Genomic DNA, 21,929 nt, shown 5'->3' with positions numbered 1-21,929 from the left:
GTATAACAATTAATAAAATAAGAGAGAGAGAGAGAGAGAGATACTACAGTGAAGAAGTTTTAATGAATAAACAGGATGATTAATTAAAACACAGGGTCTTATTCCCAGCGCGAACTGATTCACTCGAACATAAACGACTCCTTTGAACAAAACGAATCGATTCACTCGCGAACGAGTCAGGCGCGCGCGCGGATGTAAGGAGAAGTCTGTTAGAGTGCGACTCAGACTTTGTTCTTATTGCATCGGAGCAGAGTGTGTGTGTGTGTGTGTATGTGTATATGTAAGAGTGTGTGTGAGTGCACATTTCGGTAAATAATAATAATAATTAAAAAAAAAAACAAGAGAAAAAGTTGTTAAGGTTTATTCTCATAAGAAAAAGGAGGGAAACTTTTTTATTATTATTTTTTTTTCTTTTCTTTTTTTTTTTTTTCCCCTGGCGGAATAAAGGCAGGATGTCTGTAAATGATCATCTCGAGGGGATATTGTCGGATTTTGAGGGTGAGTGTTGTACATTTGATGCAGTGAACATTTTACATAATATTTATAATGTTTTAATGATGATTATACAAATGGTATATATAATTCGATGTATGACTTGTGACTTAAAAATCAGTTTCCTTCCTTCCTCTAAACTCCATTCTCTTGCAATCCTTGCACAAATACTTCCTGCCAATTAAGTAGTCTCATTCTGTCTCATTAAACTAATAACTGTTTATAGATGGCATGCATCTGCTTTGTGTGGTCCGTACCCGAATAACAACGATGATGACAGGAAACAATCTGTGCAGAGCTCGTACAAGGGTGAAAACTTTCCTGCTGAGTTTTGTAGGTCTGCAGAAACAACGGACAAAGATCTGCTTTCCACGGAGAACACATTCCACCAGCGTGGGACTGTAATCAGCTCTCCGAGCCCCGTAAACCACCCCTCGAGTCTGAGCCACAGATCTGTATTCAGAACAGTTCAGAATCTTTAGCTTCGCCCCACACACTTTTACACACACACACACACACACACACACACACACACACACACACACACACACACACATACACACATGCATGCACACTTAGAGACAGAGAGGAACCTTCCCTGGTAGATTCGTCATGGACCGGCACCCAGCAGGGTTCTCAGAACAATAGGCTCTCTCTCTCTCTCTCTCTTTCTCTCTCTCTTTCTCTCTCTCTTTCTCTCTCTTAACACTGTAGTGTTTAGACAGGTGTTGAGTCCTTGGAATAAAAGGCGTGACGCATTGCATTATTATCATTATTATTGTCGTTTTTTAAATCTGATATAAAAACAGCGGAGTTCTCAGGCTGGAAATTGTTGATGATCAGATTTCTGGAAGCGCAAGCTGGGACTTCCTTTCCTCTTTCGGATTGTTTACAGTAATCATTTTCTTCAACTTCTCTCCAGTATTTATGTTGCCTTCATGGCGTCTATGCAAATTGGCCGGCTTAACCAGGCAAAACCTTCAAGTAGCAACCTTCTGCAGAGCAAACAAAAATATCAGACGAGCTCTCATACCCCCCGGAGTTGTAATAACATCAAGGAATGCCACTGTGGCCACTGGAGATGTGGAGTCTCTAACGTTAGGGGGGGTTATACTTTTTCTTTTTTCTTGTTTTTTTGGTGGTGGTGGTGATAGAAAAAAGTTTGTTTTTCGCATAAGATTTGAGCCTCGTCGAAATACGCCATGTTACACGTGGAGGACCTGGTGGAAGGCCGACCACTTAGCTCCATGTTGAAAAGGCATACTGTCGTACGCCACTATGATTAGCGCTCATCTCACACAAATCATACGATTAGTGGTCAAAGATGCCACAAGAGGGACTTTACATTCTCTGAGCTTCACCTCAAGCCAGGCGAGAGGGGTCGCTTTTAAACAAGGGGCCAGTGTCCGGGCTGGTGCTGGAGTTACGTTATACAGTGCACTCGTTCACTCTGGAGCGGGCCGCCCGTGTCCGCTACACATGACTGGAATGTTTCAGATCGTGAGACGAGCTGTGCACTGCCTTTATGTCGTGCCTTTGAGCCATGTCAAATGACAAGAGTCTCTGTAGAGACTTTTTATTTGGTGGACGTTACCTAAAGACAAGTAGTGGATTTTATTGCCGTCCGGAAATCCTGCGTTATCCCAAACAGCTCTTGAAAAGCCTGTAACACTATTTCTTTTGGACAGGGATTCATGTTTTTAGTTCCTGCACTACAGACCTGGTTTATAAGTCCTAAAGGTCAAAGATCACATGCTTGCTAACCCCGAGGTCTGAAATAACATGAAATAACAAAGAGGTTACATAACAGGCTTCCATTTTTTTTTCTTTTCATGCATTCCTTACCACAACGTTTTGGTAGACTTTGGGGCCCCAGTAAAGCTCAACTAGATCCGAGGGGTTAAACTGTATGAAGGTGTATGTGTGTGTGAAAGCGTATGTGTTTATGACTGGGGTGTAGAGGGGTAGTGTTTATGGCTGCATTACCTATGCAGAGGTAATTACGGTAAACTGCCTTTCTTCATCACTGTAGACTAGACAAGCTGCCCTCAGTCTCCTGCTTCAAAGTGCTCTCCAAGCCACTGTCTCCACCACACTGAGGAAAATAAGATTAGATAAACCAATTTCGGAATTTCGTCAACCATAGTGATTTAGGAACGCTTCCTGAGTTTCAAAGCATGGCTTTTTGTGATCATACCATGTATAAACACCTGAACTTCTCAGCAAAGGCCTTCTGGTGCTAATCTGCTCATTAGGCCTCTTCAACCCCTGAACCCGATTACCACTTCTTCGACACGTAACATGGAAATGCGGCTTTCCTGTGTTGTCCCATCAGGAAACTCACAGCAATTTGTCAGAGAGCCAAAAAAAAGGAAAGAAAGAGGCAGAGGATTTAGTATGTGTGACAGAGTCTTCAGGAGCGTTAAAGTTTTTTTTCGTAGCCCCTGGGGGCGCAAGCGGCCGGCCTTTCTTTTGCATCGGCACAGCGCTGCAAATAGCGGCTCGGAATTTGACTTCCAGATGTGCCCGAGCAGAGGTGGTCTCCTGAGCCGTGCACCGAAGGGGTCGTCAGTGTGTACCTGTAAGGAATGCGGTAGGGAGAGATGAGAGGTGCCTCCGTCGCAAGTCCTGACATGCCCCTCCGTGCCTGGCCAACTCACCAGAACTTCCCAGATGCTCAAAGTCGCTCTATAAGTGCTCTTTATAATAGGAATCGCGGCCGTTTCGTACGTTCAGTTGTGGTAAATCAAGCTGACGAGACTTTTTGGAAGCCTTTAAGACACTCAATATAGGGGATGAATCTGTTCTATGGAGCCCCTGTGTAAATCTATTACATGCTTTGGTGTCAGTGATGAGGAATGGAAGTGATTACAAATGGCAGCTTTCTTGGGGATCGTACAAGTTTATAGCCAGATGTCGACATGCTGCGCTTTCGCTTGATTTCCCCAGGATTCTGTCTCTCAGCTCTTCCCTTGGGCGGCCATTAGCTACACGCAAGGCTCTTGTACGTGAAGCCTGCAGCGCTTCTACACAAACCAAAGACCTGACTTGATGAACAGTACATGTCATAATATAATACCTGTGTGATTCTGCAGCCAGACGGGGACATGACAAACGTGAGGGAATCTTTTTTTTTCTTCTCCGTATTCTGTCCTTGGGGCACCTCCCGTAAAAGCTGCTCATGACAGCCCAATCCACTACACTTCCTACTTTGGCGTGTCAGTTTGCCAACATTTAACAGCCTTCGCTGAGATGTCAGGAACCACCGAGGGGATCGGATCTGTCTTCCAGCCAACTACAGAGTGATGGGAATCTGCTTTTTTTCCTTAAATGCAATTTAACCCACCATAAGAAAGGGCTTACCTCCTGGGTCAAATAAGTGTGGACCGGGTCTTTGGAAACCATCATAGCGGTGTCATACTGCAGGGCTTTAACATTACATGTCATTTAACACACCTGATTCGACTCATTTCTCAAAGCTGAAAAAGCACACACGTCTGTGCAAAAGATATTAAGTAACCCTTGTTGCGAGTAGAGGGTGTTTATTTTGGGAACTCACCTATCATGCTTGTTTATCTTTCTACCTCATTTAACGCACCTGATTCCACTCATTCGCTAATTACCAAGGTTTTCTAATTACCTTGGGTTAATTTGTTGCCAATTTGGTGTGTTACAAGACGACACAAAAACAAATCCGTATGCTTTTTTTTTAAAAGGGTTCCTTGATAGTTCCTTAAGGAGCACTTGTGTGACTTGTGTGGCAACTAGACAGTGGTTCCCGAGGAACTCGACTATAGTGGTGTAATCAGATTCCAGTGGTTAAGCTTTCTGCCTCATTTAACACATCAGATTCCACTCATTTGCTAATTAGCAAACTTTTTTTAATCAGAAGACAACACAAAAACAAATCTAATACAACGCTTTTAGATAACAAGGGTTTCTGCAAATCAAAAAAATTTATAGTTTGTGTTGGTTTTAGGGTTTGAACATAGGGACAATCTTAGGAACCTATAAGAAACCCTTTACTCTCGTAACGTACAGATTTATGTTATTTTATAACACATGCAAATCCATAACAAATCGCGCTGATGGAAGCATCTCAGGCAGATCAGGTCCATCAGATAGATCCTCCAGGGTTCTTTGCGTAGTGGAAGAGTTTAAGCTCCCTAAATAAACAGAATCGTCTCCGTAGTCGTAGATGTTCTGTGTTTTTTATTTCAGTACTAGAGTTAGACACTCCTTAAACTGTGGAATGGGAGATGTTCAATGGTATGGGAAGCATGCTATCAACACCAGTTTATCATGATCCTAAGCACAATCAGCTCTGAGAGAAGTCTCAGTCAAGCGGGTCCTACCAAAGAGCGGAAAGAGGGAGAGCCCTGTGAGAAATTTTGATCAAATCCAGAGAAGGTTTTTTTTTTTCTCCACATGTAAGCAGAGAAGAGAGAGAGAGAGAGAGAGCGTGCAGCTCAGAGCAGCGATGATGGTGCGCTTGGCTGCCAGCGTAATTATTTCCTGAGTGTTTGACAGGGTGCCAGTAATTACCTGATACCAGCTCCTCTTTATTTTTGGTCGAAAGGGAGTGCAAGTTTACACTTGCGTACGCTCATCTGAGAGAGATCTCTTAGAGGCCTGTTGGGCTGCGAGCCATTTAAGTCTCACACTCTTTGAAAAAAAGCAGTTAGCTAAAGCAGCAGGCACTTTTCCATCTTTAAGAACATATACAGTGTGTTCACCGGCACGCTGTTCGACTCATTAACGGTGCCCTTTTGCAGCCCTAAAGGGACTAACAGTGTGTGTAGCCACTACAAACAGACAGACGTGTGTCTGCCGAACAAAAGCATTCCCCGCTGCTGGAATCCGATTAGCCCTGAAACTCTCCCAGCTGTGTGACTGGTGATGGGCGAGTTGAAACAAAGGGTCTGTGGTATACTTGCTGTACAGGGGGAGGCTGTGAAACAGGATTTGATCCAATAATTCGAAGGCGGCACTAATTACCAGTGCACCCTATAGGGAGAAATGTCACTCCGGCTCTGGTGGATAGCGATCCAAATCAGGGCAGCTACTCAAGATCTGCTGATAACGGAACGTTTACACAGTGCTGCGTAACTGCACCTGAAAGACCCGCACAACCACCGCTGTGAATCATCAGGGTATTTTTATTTTTTCATGGAGTTGTTGTTGTCGTTCTGGATGTAAGACAGCCAGAGCAAGAGGAAGTGCGAAAGTGCAAGTGGAAAACATTTAAAGCATCAGCTGTTGACTCATTTCAGCTGTTGCTGCCTTGAGTTGATCTGCTGTCCGTGAAAAAAATATTTCTAGCCACATGCCGTCTGCTGCAGCGATCCCAGGACAGTCTTGTTGTCCTCTAAAGGAATTCTGGGTCATGGCGAAAGGCAGGCGTAATCCAAGCCCTCGGCCTGCGACACCACTACGTCCGTGAATTGGCTCTTTGTGCGCGAGGAAAGTCCGCTCTTTACAAAGGGAAAAGCTGGGAAGTCATGTTTGTCGTGGGCTTTGTTGTACAGACTGTGGGAGTGAAAGGATTGTCGAGTGTCACCGCAGTTTGCATGCTTCAGGTGTAGACTTACCGTTCAAACCCACTGTACGCTACTCGGCACGCTGTTTCCTGGTTGTTATTCTGGCTTTTCAGTACCCAAATTTACCACATACATTTAAAATGGCCAATCATCTTTATCCAATCAGGAACAGTCTCAGCTGCCCCAGGATTAGCTCGGAGATTCCTAAAATAGTACACGAAACATACAGTATTATTTTTATCTCACCATGGTTGCATTGCTGCAGTAATAGTAATAAAAAATAATCATAAAAAAAACACTTTGTCCGTGTTGATTCTTGTGAAACTAGCATTAATCCTGAACTATCTTTACATCGTGATGTCACGGCAGCCTCAATGCAAGCTCAAACACACCACACTGTAATTATGGCTCGACCTTTTACAATGCATCTAACAGAAGGATATTTAGTCAGGCTGTCTGTAGAAACAAATCAACCTTGCTTACTGTGTCCATTCATTATAGCTTTTTATTTTATTCTTTGCTTTTTTGGCACATGCTAAATTCAGGGAAGTTACCCTAACCGAAATTGTCATGTTGGAGGTACGTTTTGGTTATTTTATAGACTTTTTTCTTTATTCTCTGGAACTTTCATTTATTCACTAAATCTAAAAAAAAATTGGTGGGATAAATATATGCAGAAATAAGTTTGCAGTGATTAAAATATCCTTTGAATTCTGAAAAAACTCTACCTTCTACTTGCTAGTAGTTATCCAGTAATTAATGAAATACATACAGGTTATGCAGGATCTAATTAAGTTTTAGGTCTTCTCACTGCAGCTCTATTTTCTCTGCCATCTTTTCATCAGCTAGCAAGAGAGTAGTACCATCCATTAAGGGAGTAATTTTAGCCGTAAAACGAATCTGAAATTGTGAGAAAACAACCAAAGGCGCATTATAAGACACTTTCGTAATATCTAATGTTTGTCCATTTAAAGGCAAAAATGTTTTGAACATCTCTGTGAATATATACTGTATATATATTCAGATTGAAAAAGAATGATTACGAATGGACTAAATGTTGTTATCATGGAAAAAAAGTCTTGACTAACACAAACTGTGAGTACAAATATCATTAATGAAAACTTGGAAAGGAAAATTTATGGTTCCTGGTTTGCAGTGCCAGAAAACAGATTTATAACACCCTAAAATCATTACTACTACTACTATTGCACAATAAACTCCCAACAAGATTTTACAGAAACATTGCCGGTATTTATTTGTGCATGTTTTCTTTTGTTTCTCCACAGCCTTGAAGAGGTCCTTTGACATTGATGACACGGACGAGATCCCCACATTTTCTCCAGCCTCTACAGTTACATCTCCCATCAGCCCAAGCTCAATCCTTAACAAGGCTAATGAAGCGCGGAGTCCAGGTGGTCTCATGTCTCCCACTTACCGCTCGAGGATCAGTCTAAGCACTAGTCCTGCTCAGAGCCCGCCCATAAAGAATAGGATGGTGTCTAGTCTGTCCTTCAATCGAGGCACCATGGGAAAGCCCACTATCACCTCTAACACTGGAATCAACCGTGCATCCTCCTTCCAGAACAAATTCAACCCCAATGGCTTTAATTCATCCATCCACGGGCCTGGTAGCGATAACGACAGCCTTCACAGTTCTTCTTCTAGCCTGGAGTACCAAGCATCTTCTAAAATGAGCTCCTACACAAGTCCTTCACAGAGCCCCATGGGAGTGGTTGAGTACAAGGTCCAGCGTTTGGGCAGCCCTGCCTTGAAGAAGTTCTCCTCCCATGGGAATGTGTTCCATTCAGAGCTGGAGGGTCCTCTGGTGATCCCCACAGAGCAATTAAGTATAAGCCATGGCTCCATGCCATCACTGGATCTCCAGATGGCAGAGAGTGGAGGAACGAGACGTGTAGTGTCCCCGGGAACAAGATATCCCAGTTCTGCTGTTACCTGGAATGCATATCGTCTCCAGAACAATGGCCATGTCGGAAAAGATCCGTCCATCAACAACCAGCCCCCCAAAACCAAAGAGCTTGCACGACTCAATAAATTCCCTCTTGATCTCGACAACATTGTGGTCAAAAAACAGACAGAAGGCCCTGTGACACCTAAACCTCCGGCGGGGTTTCACCCAGTCTCCACCAGCCCTACTATATCTGAAAGCACCTCTGCCTCTGTTAGTAGCTTAGACAGTGCAGATCTATCCATGGTTCACACCTCCACCATGGAGAAAAGAGAGCTGGACTCCCCGTCAGCAGCCATCCCAGTGCCAAACATAAGTGAGTCCCCTGTCCTGCTGTCCCCTGCCCAGACCCCTCGCTTTAACCTGGTCTCTCAGCCTCAAATGGTCCAGATTGCTCCGGCAACATCTCCTGCTCCCACACAGGTGAACACTGTCAGTAGTCCTCCACAAAATGAGCCTCCGACCAAAGACAGTGTGGGTTCCATTCTCCAGAGGATTGCCTCTTTCTCCAAAGTGGAGGTTAAAGCACCCAAGCCCCACCCAGGCTCTGTCACCTCCCTCAGCAATGGCATCAAGGGTATTAAGAGAGAGACCATGGCAGTACAATCCAAAGAGCTCAAGAAATCAGAAGGTATGATTTGTTTGTAAGGTTTGAACTAGAGTTGTCTGGAGCAGATATGTGCGGCTATTAGCTTTTATTTATTAATACATTTGTTTGACATTTGTAGCAACCAGAAACACAAAGTTGAGGATGAACAAATCTTTTTATTTTTTATTTTTTATTCCTTTATGTTTACAAGTGTTTGTTTAAAGTACCTGAAGTAACTTATCTTACAATCCAAATGCTACTTTTGGAATCTGTATATAGAATTTACTTAAAGGGTGAAACTTTTCCTTCATAAGGAATACCATTAGTTAAATAAACAAACCTATCTAGGTCTAGAAAGCAGTGCTTCAAGTGCTGCTTTCAGCACAGCTGTCTTTTCCCATCCATCGCTTTACATCCAGGAAGGGAACAGGAAAAAAAACTTAGTGTAAGGCAAAAAGAAAGAGAGGAATTCCTGGCATATCAACAAATAGCCAAGTCTGAACAGTGATAACAGTGCCTCCCAGGTCTGTCATCACTGCCTATCCTGTACAGGGAACCTTGTCACCCACAGCAAAGCAGAAACCTGCCGTAGGCTATTGAGTCAGGCCTGTTTATGGAACAGCCTCTCAGGTGTTCAGCCTGAGCCTCACCACATCTTAGATCGTCACAGGGATCAGCAACATCCAAAGACGTCCACTGGAGGCATCAACACTGTAATTTACCGGCTTTGCGGTCTGACTGACATGAGTGTGTTGTCCGTTTGAGACTCTGGTCGTGGTTTGAGGGACATCAAAGGAGGTGGAGTGGAGACGTAGCGGAAAAGTAGAAGAGTGCGCAAAAATTATAGTCCTGGCAGCATCCCTTGGGTCACGACATCTGGGTCTTAGAAAGAAACGCTGATGAAAACAAGATGTGCTTTTTTTAAAAAAAAGCTGTATTTTGAAACTGCATCATAAAAAGGCAAAGTTAATGTTAATCAGACGGCGGTGAGAGCTTGCAGGGGTTATCTGGAACTAGAATGGTATGCGTGGGAGGTTTGGTTTTGCTTGAGGTTTGGTGAAAATGTGATTAGACAATGAGAATTGACAGGGTAAAGAAGATCATTTGGCTGGGACCGAGAAGGAAATGTGCTTCTTTCCCACATGGCATGTTTTTTCATTTCTCGTTTTTTCTCCTTTCCTGGAATGGGAGGCGCGGGGGGGTGTTTTCCTGAATCTATATGAGTCCCTGGCACTGTGTTTACCAGCCCCAGACCCTCCCTGTGCAGTTTAACCTGTGACATCTTTCAGGATTACACTAACATTGAGGCAGAGATTATTTTGACATAGTTATTTTGACATATTTGGCCCCGTGGCATGCCTTTGTGTGTATAGGATTATTTATCATTTTCAAAGGAAGGTAACGGGAGAGGGTTTATAGACTATGTGATAAAGGACATGTTCTCGTTCCGACTCTGGGTCTGAAACAATCTCAGATGTTAGTGATATGTACCCCCTGCTGTGGGTCGTGTGTTTTTCGAACTTTTGCTCTGTGGTGTCTTTGGTTTTCCTTTTTCGACTTAAATATCTGGGCACGCTGTGCAAACAGATGTTCCGGTTCGCCAATGGGAAAATGCCACCTCGTGTTTCTCCATGACTTGATTTATATCGTTTTTTAAAAAACATTATATAACTGCTCACACCCACCATGTTTATCAGCATGCGGTGATGTTCCTCAACTTCCCATGATAACATGGAAAAACAGATCGCTACCCGAGCCACTCCTGACACTGTGTAAACTCTGAGACAGTGCAATTATCTTCTCCATCATGCAGAGGTCTGGTCTGTGGAAATCCTACAACAGCTGCTCAAACCCCAACACGATGATCACGCTGGGCTTTGCAGTCCCAATCTCTTCATAGTGTATGCTCTGATAGTTTTGCTAATCACCCCACTCTCTGACAGTCAGAGACATTTTGTAGGTTTTTTTTTTTTAAGTGCCTGATCCAACCGTTTAAGATTTATAAGGCAGCTATTGTTCATTGTGAGCAAACAAAACATGTAGTGTAAAATCAGTCACTGGCAGGGGGTGCAGTCGGGGGTTTCCAAACTTCAGTTGTCTAACTTCTAAGCAAATTAAAGAAAGGATTTTTTTTTCCCCTGGCAAACTTTTTAACACAAAGGCATTCACGTTTACGGAGATACATGGCTGCTAAGGACTGGCCTTTAAAAATACATCCCAGTTTGTTATGATTGAGCATAAAGATGAAAAACGTCTCACTAATTCATGTTCCTCTGCCTAAATTGTTGTTTTGCTCCAACTTCCTTTGACTCAAAGATGCTTTGCTTCCTTAAAAAAAAAAAAAAAAAAAAGGGTGAAAACACGAACTAGCCAGAGGGCTTTCCTCCCCTTCCTTTCCTAAACAGAAAGATATACCATTAAACCTGCCATTAAACTGCACTGAAACATATAATGGAGAGTTAATGTCGTGCAAGAAGTTTATGATGTTCAGTTTGTTTAGGATCTTGAATATAATACATATTAGAAATAACAAAATTATAATAATAAACCGACCAAGCAGGAATGTCAGAAGTAAAAAAATTCGTACCGGAAACACCAAATACACCATGAACGACTTGAATGTAAACACCCCAGCAAATATTTATTCCCCCCCACCAATAGGAACATGTTTTTTTTTTTTTTGCCTCTTTGACTTCAGGGGTTCCAATCTCACTTCCTCTGTGCAGTCCGACAAGTAGTTTGGAAAATGGCTGGATGGGAGGATGACACATTGTCATTACATTGCTGACTGTTGCAGAGCACTAACACTGGAGACTCCTTCCATAAACCTATTGCTGTATCAATGATCACGCACTTTGTAATAATGTTTAATGTTACACATAGATTATATAGTAGAACATTCTACTCAAAGTCTCAGTGAATTAGCTTTGACTACATACAGTAGTACGATAATGTACGTCGATTACACACTTCGGTCCAATTACAATCCAGAAATTCTGATATATGGAATCAAAAACGATCAATCACTTATATGGTAACAAGATAAAAAACTTTCCAACTTTTAATCAACAAACATGGCTGGTGACTTTAGATAGCACCTCCAGTGGTGCACTTTTTTAGCGTTTCAAAATCACAAACAGATATTATTTATTTAACAGATTTATTTTATACATTTTGTGTTTTATGTTTGTCTGTACGCTGGGAGCTACAAACATCCGAAACCAGACTATTCTGATCCAGGAAAAATGGGGTTAGGTAGCTTCAGGTCCACGTGCAGCTAATGCACTGAAACACAAACCTCTTTACTTTAAAGTCAGTTCAGAACGAGCATAAAAATCCAGAGTTTTCTCTCTTTTTTTCTCCCCTTCTTTTTTAACATCGTGTCCCTACTTGTCTGCGGGATCTCCGCTGGCTTATGTGGCACAATTTATTTTGCGTTTAATGACAGTGGTTTAGGGAATAAATTCTTCCCTAGCAGATGTTTTAAGCCACCCCCCTATTATCCCCCTCCAGCTTAGCTTACAGAAAGCCTGAAAGACCTTGCGCCAGTCAGCCTGTTCCTCTTTCTAATTGGCGAAGCGCATGGATTATAAACCCGGCGCAGCACGGTTCGTCTAGTGGAGTATTTGACAAGCAGAGCGGTGGCCATGCCTGTCGGTCGGTCTCCATCCTGTTAGTCATGGCTTGGTGCCATTTCCAGTTATATCTCGGCTCGCTTAGGAGCAATGTGTTTCCTTAGCCGATAAGACAACATTAGCCGGCGAATGCAATCTTATCAGCTGTGTATCAGCTGGTTTGTTTACTAGGGCTAGTTTCACATGGGGAAGATTTCCCAGTTTTTTTTTTTTACCGTGGACGAAAAAAAGGCTGATTCTTCTTTTTTAAAGAAGATGATCCTCTATAACCTGAGACTACATATGAAGAAAGGAATGTACAAGATGGGATATTTCGAGCTGGTTACAATAATTTTAGCAAATATTCGAACAAGTGGGCGGGGCTGCTTTAACGTATTATTTGGTAAGAGTATACACAAAAACAAGCAAATTCGTTATGTGTACTAAACACACAGCCAACCAAATGCGAACATCCACTATGGTGCGTGTTTTCGTCGGTATAGGTTAATCGCGATGTTTAAGTGTGCGACTGTGTCGGATTTTGTAATAAATTAAACATGTAAACATATGATCTAATGCAAATGTTATACAAATTTTATCGAAATATGGGATCAGAACTAGATTTCATGCAATTCCTGCATGAAAAATTCTTCATGCAGGAATTGGAAAAAAGGAAAATTCTTCTTAACTCTAACATCAAACTTCATATATTTTCTTTTGAAGTGTGGATTTTTTTGATATATAAGTGCGGTTCGAAAAGGTTATAAAATCCCGCCTTCTGCGTTATGATTGGTCACAAGAATTGTTGTCTATTATTAGTTAGAGACCTTTTTTTTTTAAGCACAGTTTAAACATGAGCAATTTGGAATTCTGTGATATCGTGCAATAAAAGGACTTTTTTTTAATGAATAATGAATGTATAGGAATATGTTTATTTACTAAACAAAAGATTTCGTTTAACAATTTTTTTACAGTGTTAAAACACGATTGTTTATTAGGAAACCTATCTACAGTGTCTTGGTCTTGGTCCTACAGTACTGTTTTTCTTGGCACTAAAATTCTCTCATACACTCTCAGAAACAAAGGTAGCACTGGGCACTTGTTAAATATAGCCTTTGTAGCCTTATAAAACAATCTACGGTATGCATATATGGACCTTGGGGGTTGTTGGAATATCTGTAGGGCTGCGAAATGTGATAATAAAAAAAAAAATCACACTGCAATTATTCTGACTCGCTGCGATCGCGATTTAAACGGCGATGGGTAACTATTAAATGTATTGTGTTTTTCTATTCAAATGTGCAGTATTTATCTAGGCTAACAGCAAATAACGACACAAATGATATCATTAAAACGATGCTGGTAAATCTTTATCGTCTCTTACTGTAAAGTTTTACTGTGGAAGAACAATTAAAGGCCTAAAGTTGTGTATTGTTGATGGTAACAGTACCAGAAACTTCAAACGCACTCCGTATTACACTGTCATAAATTTGACCTTTGAAGTTTTAACATAAACGCCATTCAGCTCGGAATACACCAGCTGCATTAAATCAGAACGAATGACTGAACGTTAACACAAAGGGGAGTGAGAGAGAAAAAAAAAGAAAAAGAGGGAAGAATGTCCCTGTGGGTCACATTTGACCTCCTGTAATCCCGTCAGCCTGCAGAAATATGGTGACGAGCCGAGAGACGAGCCGAGTTTGTGCTCCACGCGGCGTCTTCCGCACATCCGAGCTCCTGCACCGATGCTTAATCATCCTCAGGCGAGAAAAACACTAGCGTGGTGGCTTTGCGGTGGGATGAGCAACTGCTTTTCCCTCTGTTTCTCGTTCTGTTTGTGTCATTATCCCGTCATCAGCCTGCTCGGGGAAAATACACGGGTGATTTCACACACTCATGGTCAGGCTGAGCCGGAGTGAATCTCGTGTGACGCTTCCACAAGCGGAATATTGTGTTAAAGAATAGGAGTGTGGGCAGGGAGCCGTTTCCGCTAAAGATGAACGACATCGCGGTTCTGTGACCTCGTGTCACCGGATTCGTGGGAGGCGGTGGAGGGATTCCATTTGGTTTTAATCAGAAACGGAGCTGTGTGTGTTCGTGCTTTTTAAAACTAATCTTTTCGAAAACTTATCGAGAACATGCAAAACTCTTGTCTGTCATTTAGGAAAAGAATAAAACACTCTGTGTTGTGCTGTTATGGGTGAGCAATCAGTGACAGGCTGGTGGGAGAAAGAGGGACTTACTATTCACCACACACCCAAGATGATCATGTTTATCATGATATTATGATTTTCTTTCTTCGTTTGTTTTTTAAGAAAGCTTGATGAAGAAAAAAAAATGGAATTTCTGTTATAAGAAACTAATTAACACTTTGTAGACATTTTGTTAAATCTTCTGAAGACATATAACTAACGCTTTTGTAGATTTTTGTTTTTATGGCATAATATAAGAATATAACATCTGTCTAAATATCAAATTCAAGGGATGTTCAATTCAAAGACTTCGAGCACAGTACGGTGATTTATCCGCAGTAAACCATCTGAGCGGTGCAAACGTTTTAAAGAAACGTTTGCATCAACACCACTTGCACGTTACAAGAACTCGGCTGGGAGTTATTGCCACGTCCCCCATACAGTCCTGACCTCGCTCAAAGACATTTCCACAAGGAGTTCCTGGGAGGCCGGCGTTTCAGACGCGAAGCAGGCAGTCCGATCATGGCTCTTTCATACTGAGAAAACTTTCTACCTTGATGGTGTCCAAGCGCTAGTGAGACACTGGGATAAGTGCATTAGTGTAGCCGGGGATTATATAGAAGAATAAAGGGAGTTTTTACTCTCATAATTATGTTTTGTTATTCTGCATAATCAAAAGTCCCAGTTTGACTTGAACATCTGTGTATTTTAGTAAATATATTTTGTTTATGAGTTTTAAAATGCTAAAACAGGAAGTCTGAAATAAGATCTAAGATTAAGATATGAATCTCCACATGTCCAAAAAAACACACCTTTAGAAAATATAGTTGAGCCTCAACTGTCTGTCCGCGAGGGTGCACTTTAAAGGGGTAAATATTCAACTGAATGCACTTTGAACTCTACTGGATTCCAGACAGAGGTTTTTCCATCATATTGTCAGTTTAACCATTTTTCATGCTTTTTTTGAGCCGTGTCAGCCCTTGTGTGTTTCCTGGCCTCATCAACATGCTGTTCTTTTGTTTTGGAAACAAACCCGCTGTGTGCCGTGTCAAACGTGACGTTCTTTGATCAGGATCTCGAGTGTAATGCTGCGAGAGAGAGAGAGAGAGAGACGAAAAGTTTCTAACTGGAACCCGTCCCCCTGGGGTGAGAATTCTTCTGAGCCTCTGTGATTTTGGAAACTTTGAAGGGTAATGAAAAATATGACAATTTGACTGGATTAATGAATTTTGGATAGGACAGTGTTTCCTGCCTGAAGGGGACGTCCTCTGTGTGCGTACGGTGAGACGAGCTGGAAAACGTGGATGTGCAAACTTAAGCAGACGGGCTTTCAGATCCCGTACGAGGGCCTTTGTGAAAGCCGAGGCTCCCACGTTCTGCCGCAGCTCGAGTTCTTTGCTGTGGAAATTGGAGCAGCTCCTAAGTAAACGCATGCCAAGTGGGCTTAAGGGTGCTATTATTTACACAGAAGTTGTACCTAAGCCTCTGAGAAAAACTTGGCTTTGGGAATTTTTACAAATGGAGCAGGAAAAATCAGAAAGTAGAGTGTTTGTTCGGAGCGTGTCCCGATGATCGGATCACTTCCGAGGAAATAAAGACAGGTCTGTGGTTAAAGGAATGAACGTAGCAGCGGCACACACCTTCCTGACCAATCAGAATCCTGTAGCACTCTGATTGATTTATTGATTCATTTAGCTTGTGTATATTAAAAAAATTGACTTGAATTGTGTTGCAAAATGTGTAATTATCTACCGCGGCTGGGCTCGACGGAAAGGAAGCAGCCGATCAAAATTGCCTGCGTTTAGAAAAAAAAATTTGCTGTAATAGACAATAATTATTCTACTAGGCACTCATTCCGAACATGTGCCGCTGATGAGCTCATCGTTCAGGTGCTCTGGCCCAGCTTGTGATTTACAGCATGCCAACATTAATGTGCGCCTCTCCTGCGACGTTTTCGCCCCGCGGTGTTTTCCTGATCCGTGCATGTTTTTTTTTTTCTTCCCTCTCCGATAAAACATCGCAGCACTGTGGGGATGTGTGAGTAAGTGTGTGCCTGCGGTCTGGAGTTTATGAAGTAGAGCAGGCCGAAGCCCGTTTCTGCTGTGGATTTATCACCCTCCAGTTCACGAGCTACTTCATTCACAAATTTATACACAGTCGAGAAATCAGTCGCAGGCCAAAGAATTTATCACGCTACGCCGTAAATATTTCGGCTCCTCAAAGCGTTCGGAAACATCAAGTCTCAGGACACTGAAACATCAAAACATTAAGACGTCAGGACAAGGTGGTGATTTGGGACGTCTTCGTACAGAGCGAAAAAAGGGTTAGCTTGTCTTGCTGATCCGCTAAATAGGGTAGTGTGAAACAGCGTATCAGGACAGAGGACAGGCCCCACCCACAAACAACACAATCGATCACATCTAATGTGAAAAATATTATGCAGGGCCCAGCAGAACTGGCGAGCTAAACTCTTTAGCTAAATCGAATAATATCAATGAAGCAAATTCCGCTTGTTATGCAAAGATTTGTTACTGTTTGTTAAATGCAATGCTTGCCACAAGTGCAAATTAGCGCACTACCTAGCCAGCTAGCGGGAAGACATACACCGCCTGGACAAACATACAAAGTCACCATTTCAGAAGGGTCAAATAACTAGGCATGCATCAAGCAAAGAAACCAACTAAGGACATTTGACTTTACCGGACCTGGGTTAAGAACCCTTTACACACATTATCAAAACTTGGAAGGATAGTGCTGAACGTCAACACTGTGGAAGTAATGTGGTCAATTAAACGCATGGGAAAAAATCAACAGTGAAAACCAGAGCTATGTTTAATAGTCAAAGTAAGAGCACTTCCATACACACACACACACAATGTGATAAGATCTCACAAAATCGGGACTAAACACAGCTGTGTGTCCATAAGAAAAACACTTGCTAATGAGACCAATCAGAAATAAACACTTCAGTTTGCTTGGGAGCATAAAGACTGGACTATAGAGCGATGGAAAAAGGTCATGTGACCTGATGAGTCCAGACTGAGCCTATTCCAGAGTGATGGGCGTGTCAGAGTAAGAAGGGAAGTGTCCACTGTACAAGCCTCTGGAGACAGTGTTATGATCTGGGGTTGATCAGTTACTCAGGTCGAGACTCAGTAACGTTATGGGGCTTGAAAATGAAGTCAGCAGACGACCTGAATGTACTGAATCGCCAGGTTATCACATCGATGGAGGTTTTCTTCTTCCCTGATGGCACGGCGTATTCCAGGACCCAAAGTGTGAAAGAGCGGCTCTGGGAGCATCATGTGCTGTAGTCAAAGCTAAATGGGATTAATGAAATCTTAAAGTGTGCAACTTTTTCCTTTTGGTCAGGCAGTGTATAATACATCATGCATGTTTAGATATCCTTAGGATACTGGATTTTTCCCAAATAAACCCGTGTCCTGCAGTTTCACCACTTCAACTTTCAACTCCTCCGGAGCAGAAAGCTATAAAAGTTATTAACTATATTTATAATCATCATGTGTAGGCCTCTTAGCAGGAGTCACGCATGTAATCACGCTGGAGACCTCGGAATCAGAGCAGCCATGGTGTCCGTCGTTGTGCTAACCGGCTAAGTGGGCCCACCACGTCATGACACGTACCACCATTCCTCACGCGTGACTCACTGATTGTAGGTGCCGTCTGCTAGTCGCTGCGGAACGTTTGACATTTCATCAGGGAACTATGCGCTTCCTGAAGGAGGTGATCCACAACAACACGGAGGTTCTTGCGCTCGTTGTTTTTGGCAGCGCATTGAGCCGAAAACATGGTATTCTTAGCAACGTGGTGAACTTTATTCTCAATCGTTTAGCTTCCTTTTTAGCTGAAGTCTGATCTTTTGTCTTGGTTCTTCTCGAGCGTTCGACTCGCCCTCCGTTTTCCGTGCCCTTTGTGAAAGAAGGTTATCTCGGTGATCGTGACGTGGATAAATGAACTCGGCTGCAGTTTAGATTTCTGCTAAACAAAAATGGTGGCTACAGGGTGAGGGTTGAACTCTGTGCATGGACTGTTTATTCTCCACCCTTAAAGCGCTTATTTTTCAGGCGCCGTCGTTTAAGCGGCTTGACATTCTTCCCGAGTCACTATCAGCCTCAAAGGCCCCGTATCTTAATAAACAGGAAACAATAACAGTTGAAGTGTCTTTTTATACGCGTGGTTCAAAGTGATCGGTAGTTAATAAGAGAAGTGCGATGCAGTGTTTGACAGGAGCGGTGCTACACGGCCCAGCTGTAAAGTAGGAAATGTGTGTTTTTGGTATACGTTCAGGCTTTTTCTGTTCAAAAACGACCGTCTCCTTCCTGTAAACATTATGAGAACATGACCAATGGCCAAGGCTGAGTTTCCTGAGAAGGTTGTAACACTGAAGATCGTGTTTTGTTTTGTTCTGTTTTCCCCAGCTGAAATGACCGGCCTCGGCTTGTCGCCGAAAAGCTCTTTTCATCACAACGTCAAGACATTTGCAACAAAAAAACTTGCAGGACTTATTTTTCAGCTGATGCTTTTTTATATTATTTTATCCAAGAGACTTTTTTTTCTAAAATCATTTCAAATACTAATAAAAAAAGACAGTTCTGGTGTATTTCCTCCTGAAATATCCATCATGAAATCATTATTATTAGGTCTTAGGTTAATTAAGAGCTTGTTCTATCATAATGTTATTTTTTTTTACAAATTTTGGCAATAACGACACAAAAATAAAATCAGCAGGATAAATAATAAATTTATACATTTAATTATTTTTTTTAATATATTTGAATTATTTAAATTTAAATCAATATGTAAATATTAAAAGAATTCAATATTTATTTAAAAATCGTATTAAATTTAAATTCATAAAAGGAAAGTAGCTTTGCAAATGCTACAACAAAAAGATCAGAAATTTATTTTTAAATAATGATGATTCAGTTTGATTTTAATTTCATTAAATGTTATTCAAATTTCACTAAAATTAAAATGTTCAGATTTTTATTGTAAACCTATTTTGCAGAAGATTTTACAGTTTTTATACACAATTTACGTACAGTTGCAAGAACATCAGATTAATTTATTCTTTAAAAAAAAGATTCATGTAAAATATTTCTCAATACCGAAGCGAATATGGACAGAATGAATTTATTTTAACTGATAACAATTACAGTACATTTCGAAACTCTAATTGAATCCTATATTCAGAGGTGGGTAATAACGAGTTACATTTACTCCGAGTAACTTTTTGAAAAAAATGTACTTGTACTTCTATGAGTAGTTTTAATGCAGCATACTTTTTACTTTTACTCAAGTAGATTTATGAAGAAGAAACTCTACTTTTACTCCGCTACATTCCGCTACACTCGACTCGTTACTTTTCTGACCATTTATTCTACACATGTAGCCGGTGGATCTACCGCATCACTAATCAGACAATAACAATAATCACATGACTCCGTTTGACCAATCAGAAATCAGTGAATCCGTTCTACAAAAAATGTTTTTTTAGGCTAAGAAATAAAATCAGGGGGGGGGGGGAGCTTTAGCACTGGTCGGATGGTTAATTGGAAAAGTTTTTTCTTGCTACTTCAGACTTGATGTGCTTGACAAACCGCACCCAGAACACACACATCGGATTTGACACCATTTCCTATATATGATGTACTTACACTTTTTATGAGCTTATTTCTGCCTGTGGCAAAGAGATGATTCCAGCTGAAATATCGAGTTACAGTAAAGAAACACACAGTTCGTCGTTTCCTACATAGCTGCAGCTGTCTCAAACACACACTCGTAGACACACACACACACACACATGCTTATTGTGTTGTGTTACAAAAAAAGGAGAGGTTTCCTGAATGGCAGCTGAAATCTGAATTCATATTACAGAAGCCTTTCATACGGCTTAATTGCAAACAAGTGTGTCTTTGTGCGACGTGGCCTTTGAGCCAACAACACAACAGCATCACCTGATGTTCTCGGGCAGACCGTCTGATCGTCATTCAGCCTCTGCCACGTCCATTCAGTAACTCTCAGGTTTTATCCAACAGCCTCGTCTCGTCTGTTTCTGAGCCTGTATACGACGCACATAAACACATTGTGTTTATATATTTTCCTTTCTGTGGGATGGGGATCTCCCTGAAAGGAAGGAAGCATGTGCACTTTAATGAGGATGTGTATTCCCCCAGTTTGGAAAGCTATTATAATCCACGCCAAGGGTATAAACATTATAAGATAAGAGCAAAATAATGGCGCTTTAATGTTAACACACGTGTGGAAGGAGTGTGCTTACACAGCTGATGAAGGACTTCCTGAGGAAGCGGACTGTTCGTCATTACGACACAGCTATAAAAAAAAGGGGGGGGGGCACAAATGAGAGCAATAATCTCTGCTGATCAAGTGGAATTCAATAATATGAGTAAAAGCTTACTCTAGTGTGTGAAAGACGGCTGGAAAGTAATCTAGTGTGTATACGGTAATGACGTGAAAGGTAATATAGTGGGTAGAAGATAATTCAGTTAGTTAAAAGTAATCTGGTGTTTGTAATGTAATCTTTTAAGTAAAAGGTAATCTAGTCTGTGAGTTAATTTAGTGTGTGAGTTAATCTAGTGAGTGAAAGGTAATCTAGTATGCGAAAGATAACCTAGCGAGTGAAAGGTAATCTAGTATGCGAAAGATAATCTAGTGAGTGAAAGGTAATCTAGTTGGTAAAAAATAACTTAGTTAGTAAAAGGTAATCTGGTGCTTAAAAGGCTATCTAGTGTGTGAAATGCTATCTTGGGAGTAAAAGGTAATCTAGTGTGCGAAAGGTAATCACGTGTGCGAAAGGTAATCTAGTGGGTAAAAGATAATTTAGTTAGTTAAAGGTAATCTAGTGTGTGTAATGTGATCTTTTGAGTAAAAGGTAATCTAGTCTGTGAGTTAATTTAGTGTGTGAGTTAATCTAGTAAGTGAAAGGTGATCTAGTATGCGAAAGATAATCTAGTGAGTGAAAGGTAATCTAGTATGCAAAAGATAATCTAGTAAGTGAAAGGTAATCTAGTTGGTAAAAGATAATTTAGTTAGTAAAAGGTAATCTAGTGTGCGAAAGGTAATCTAGTGTGCGAAAGGTAATCTAGTATGTGAAAGATAATCTAGTGAGTGAAAGGTAATCTAGTGAGTAAAAGGTAATCTAGTGGGTAAAAGATAATTTAGTTAGTAAAAGGTAATCTGGTGCTTAAAAGGCTATCTAGTGTGTGAACTGCTATCTTGGGAGTAAAAGGTAATCTAGTGTGCGAAAGGTAATCTAGTGTGTAAAAGGTAATCTAGTGGGTAAAAGATAATTCAGTTAGTTAAAGGTAATCTAGTGTGTGTAATGTAATCTTTTGAGTAAAAGGTAATCTAGTCTGTGAGTTAATTTAGTGTGTGAGTTAATCTAGTGAGTGAAAGGTAATCTAGTGAAAGGTAGTATGCGAAAGATAATCTAGTGAGTGAAAGGTAATCTAGTGGGTAAAAGATAATTTAGTTAGTAAAAGGTAATCTGGTGCT

General features: G+C 41.3%; 1 protein-coding gene across 2 annotated transcripts in view; it reads left to right on the top strand.

Annotated features, from left to right (window-relative positions):
• Positions 1–282: 282 nt before the first annotated feature.
• septin12 (septin 12) overlaps positions 283–21,929 on the top strand; it is a 64,725-nt gene continuing 43,078 nt past the window's right edge. Inside the window, exons 1-2 of one of the 2 annotated variants that reach the window (XM_053514407.1) lie at positions 283–498; positions 7,319–8,629. In XM_053514407.1, the coding sequence (XP_053370382.1) occupies positions 453–498; positions 7,319–8,629 (1,357 nt within the window). In that variant the 5' untranslated portion in view covers positions 283–452. The remainder of the gene's footprint in view (positions 499–7,318; positions 8,630–21,929) is intronic. The other variant, XM_053514408.1, reaches the window with a different exon arrangement.

Source organism: Clarias gariepinus, chromosome 16 (genome assembly GCF_024256425.1).
Source record: "Clarias gariepinus isolate MV-2021 ecotype Netherlands chromosome 16, CGAR_prim_01v2, whole genome shotgun sequence".
NCBI lineage: Eukaryota > Metazoa > Chordata > Actinopteri > Siluriformes > Clariidae > Clarias > Clarias gariepinus.
The sequence above is the reverse complement of the archived record's forward strand: the minus strand, read 5'-3'. Positions and strand labels throughout refer to the sequence as shown.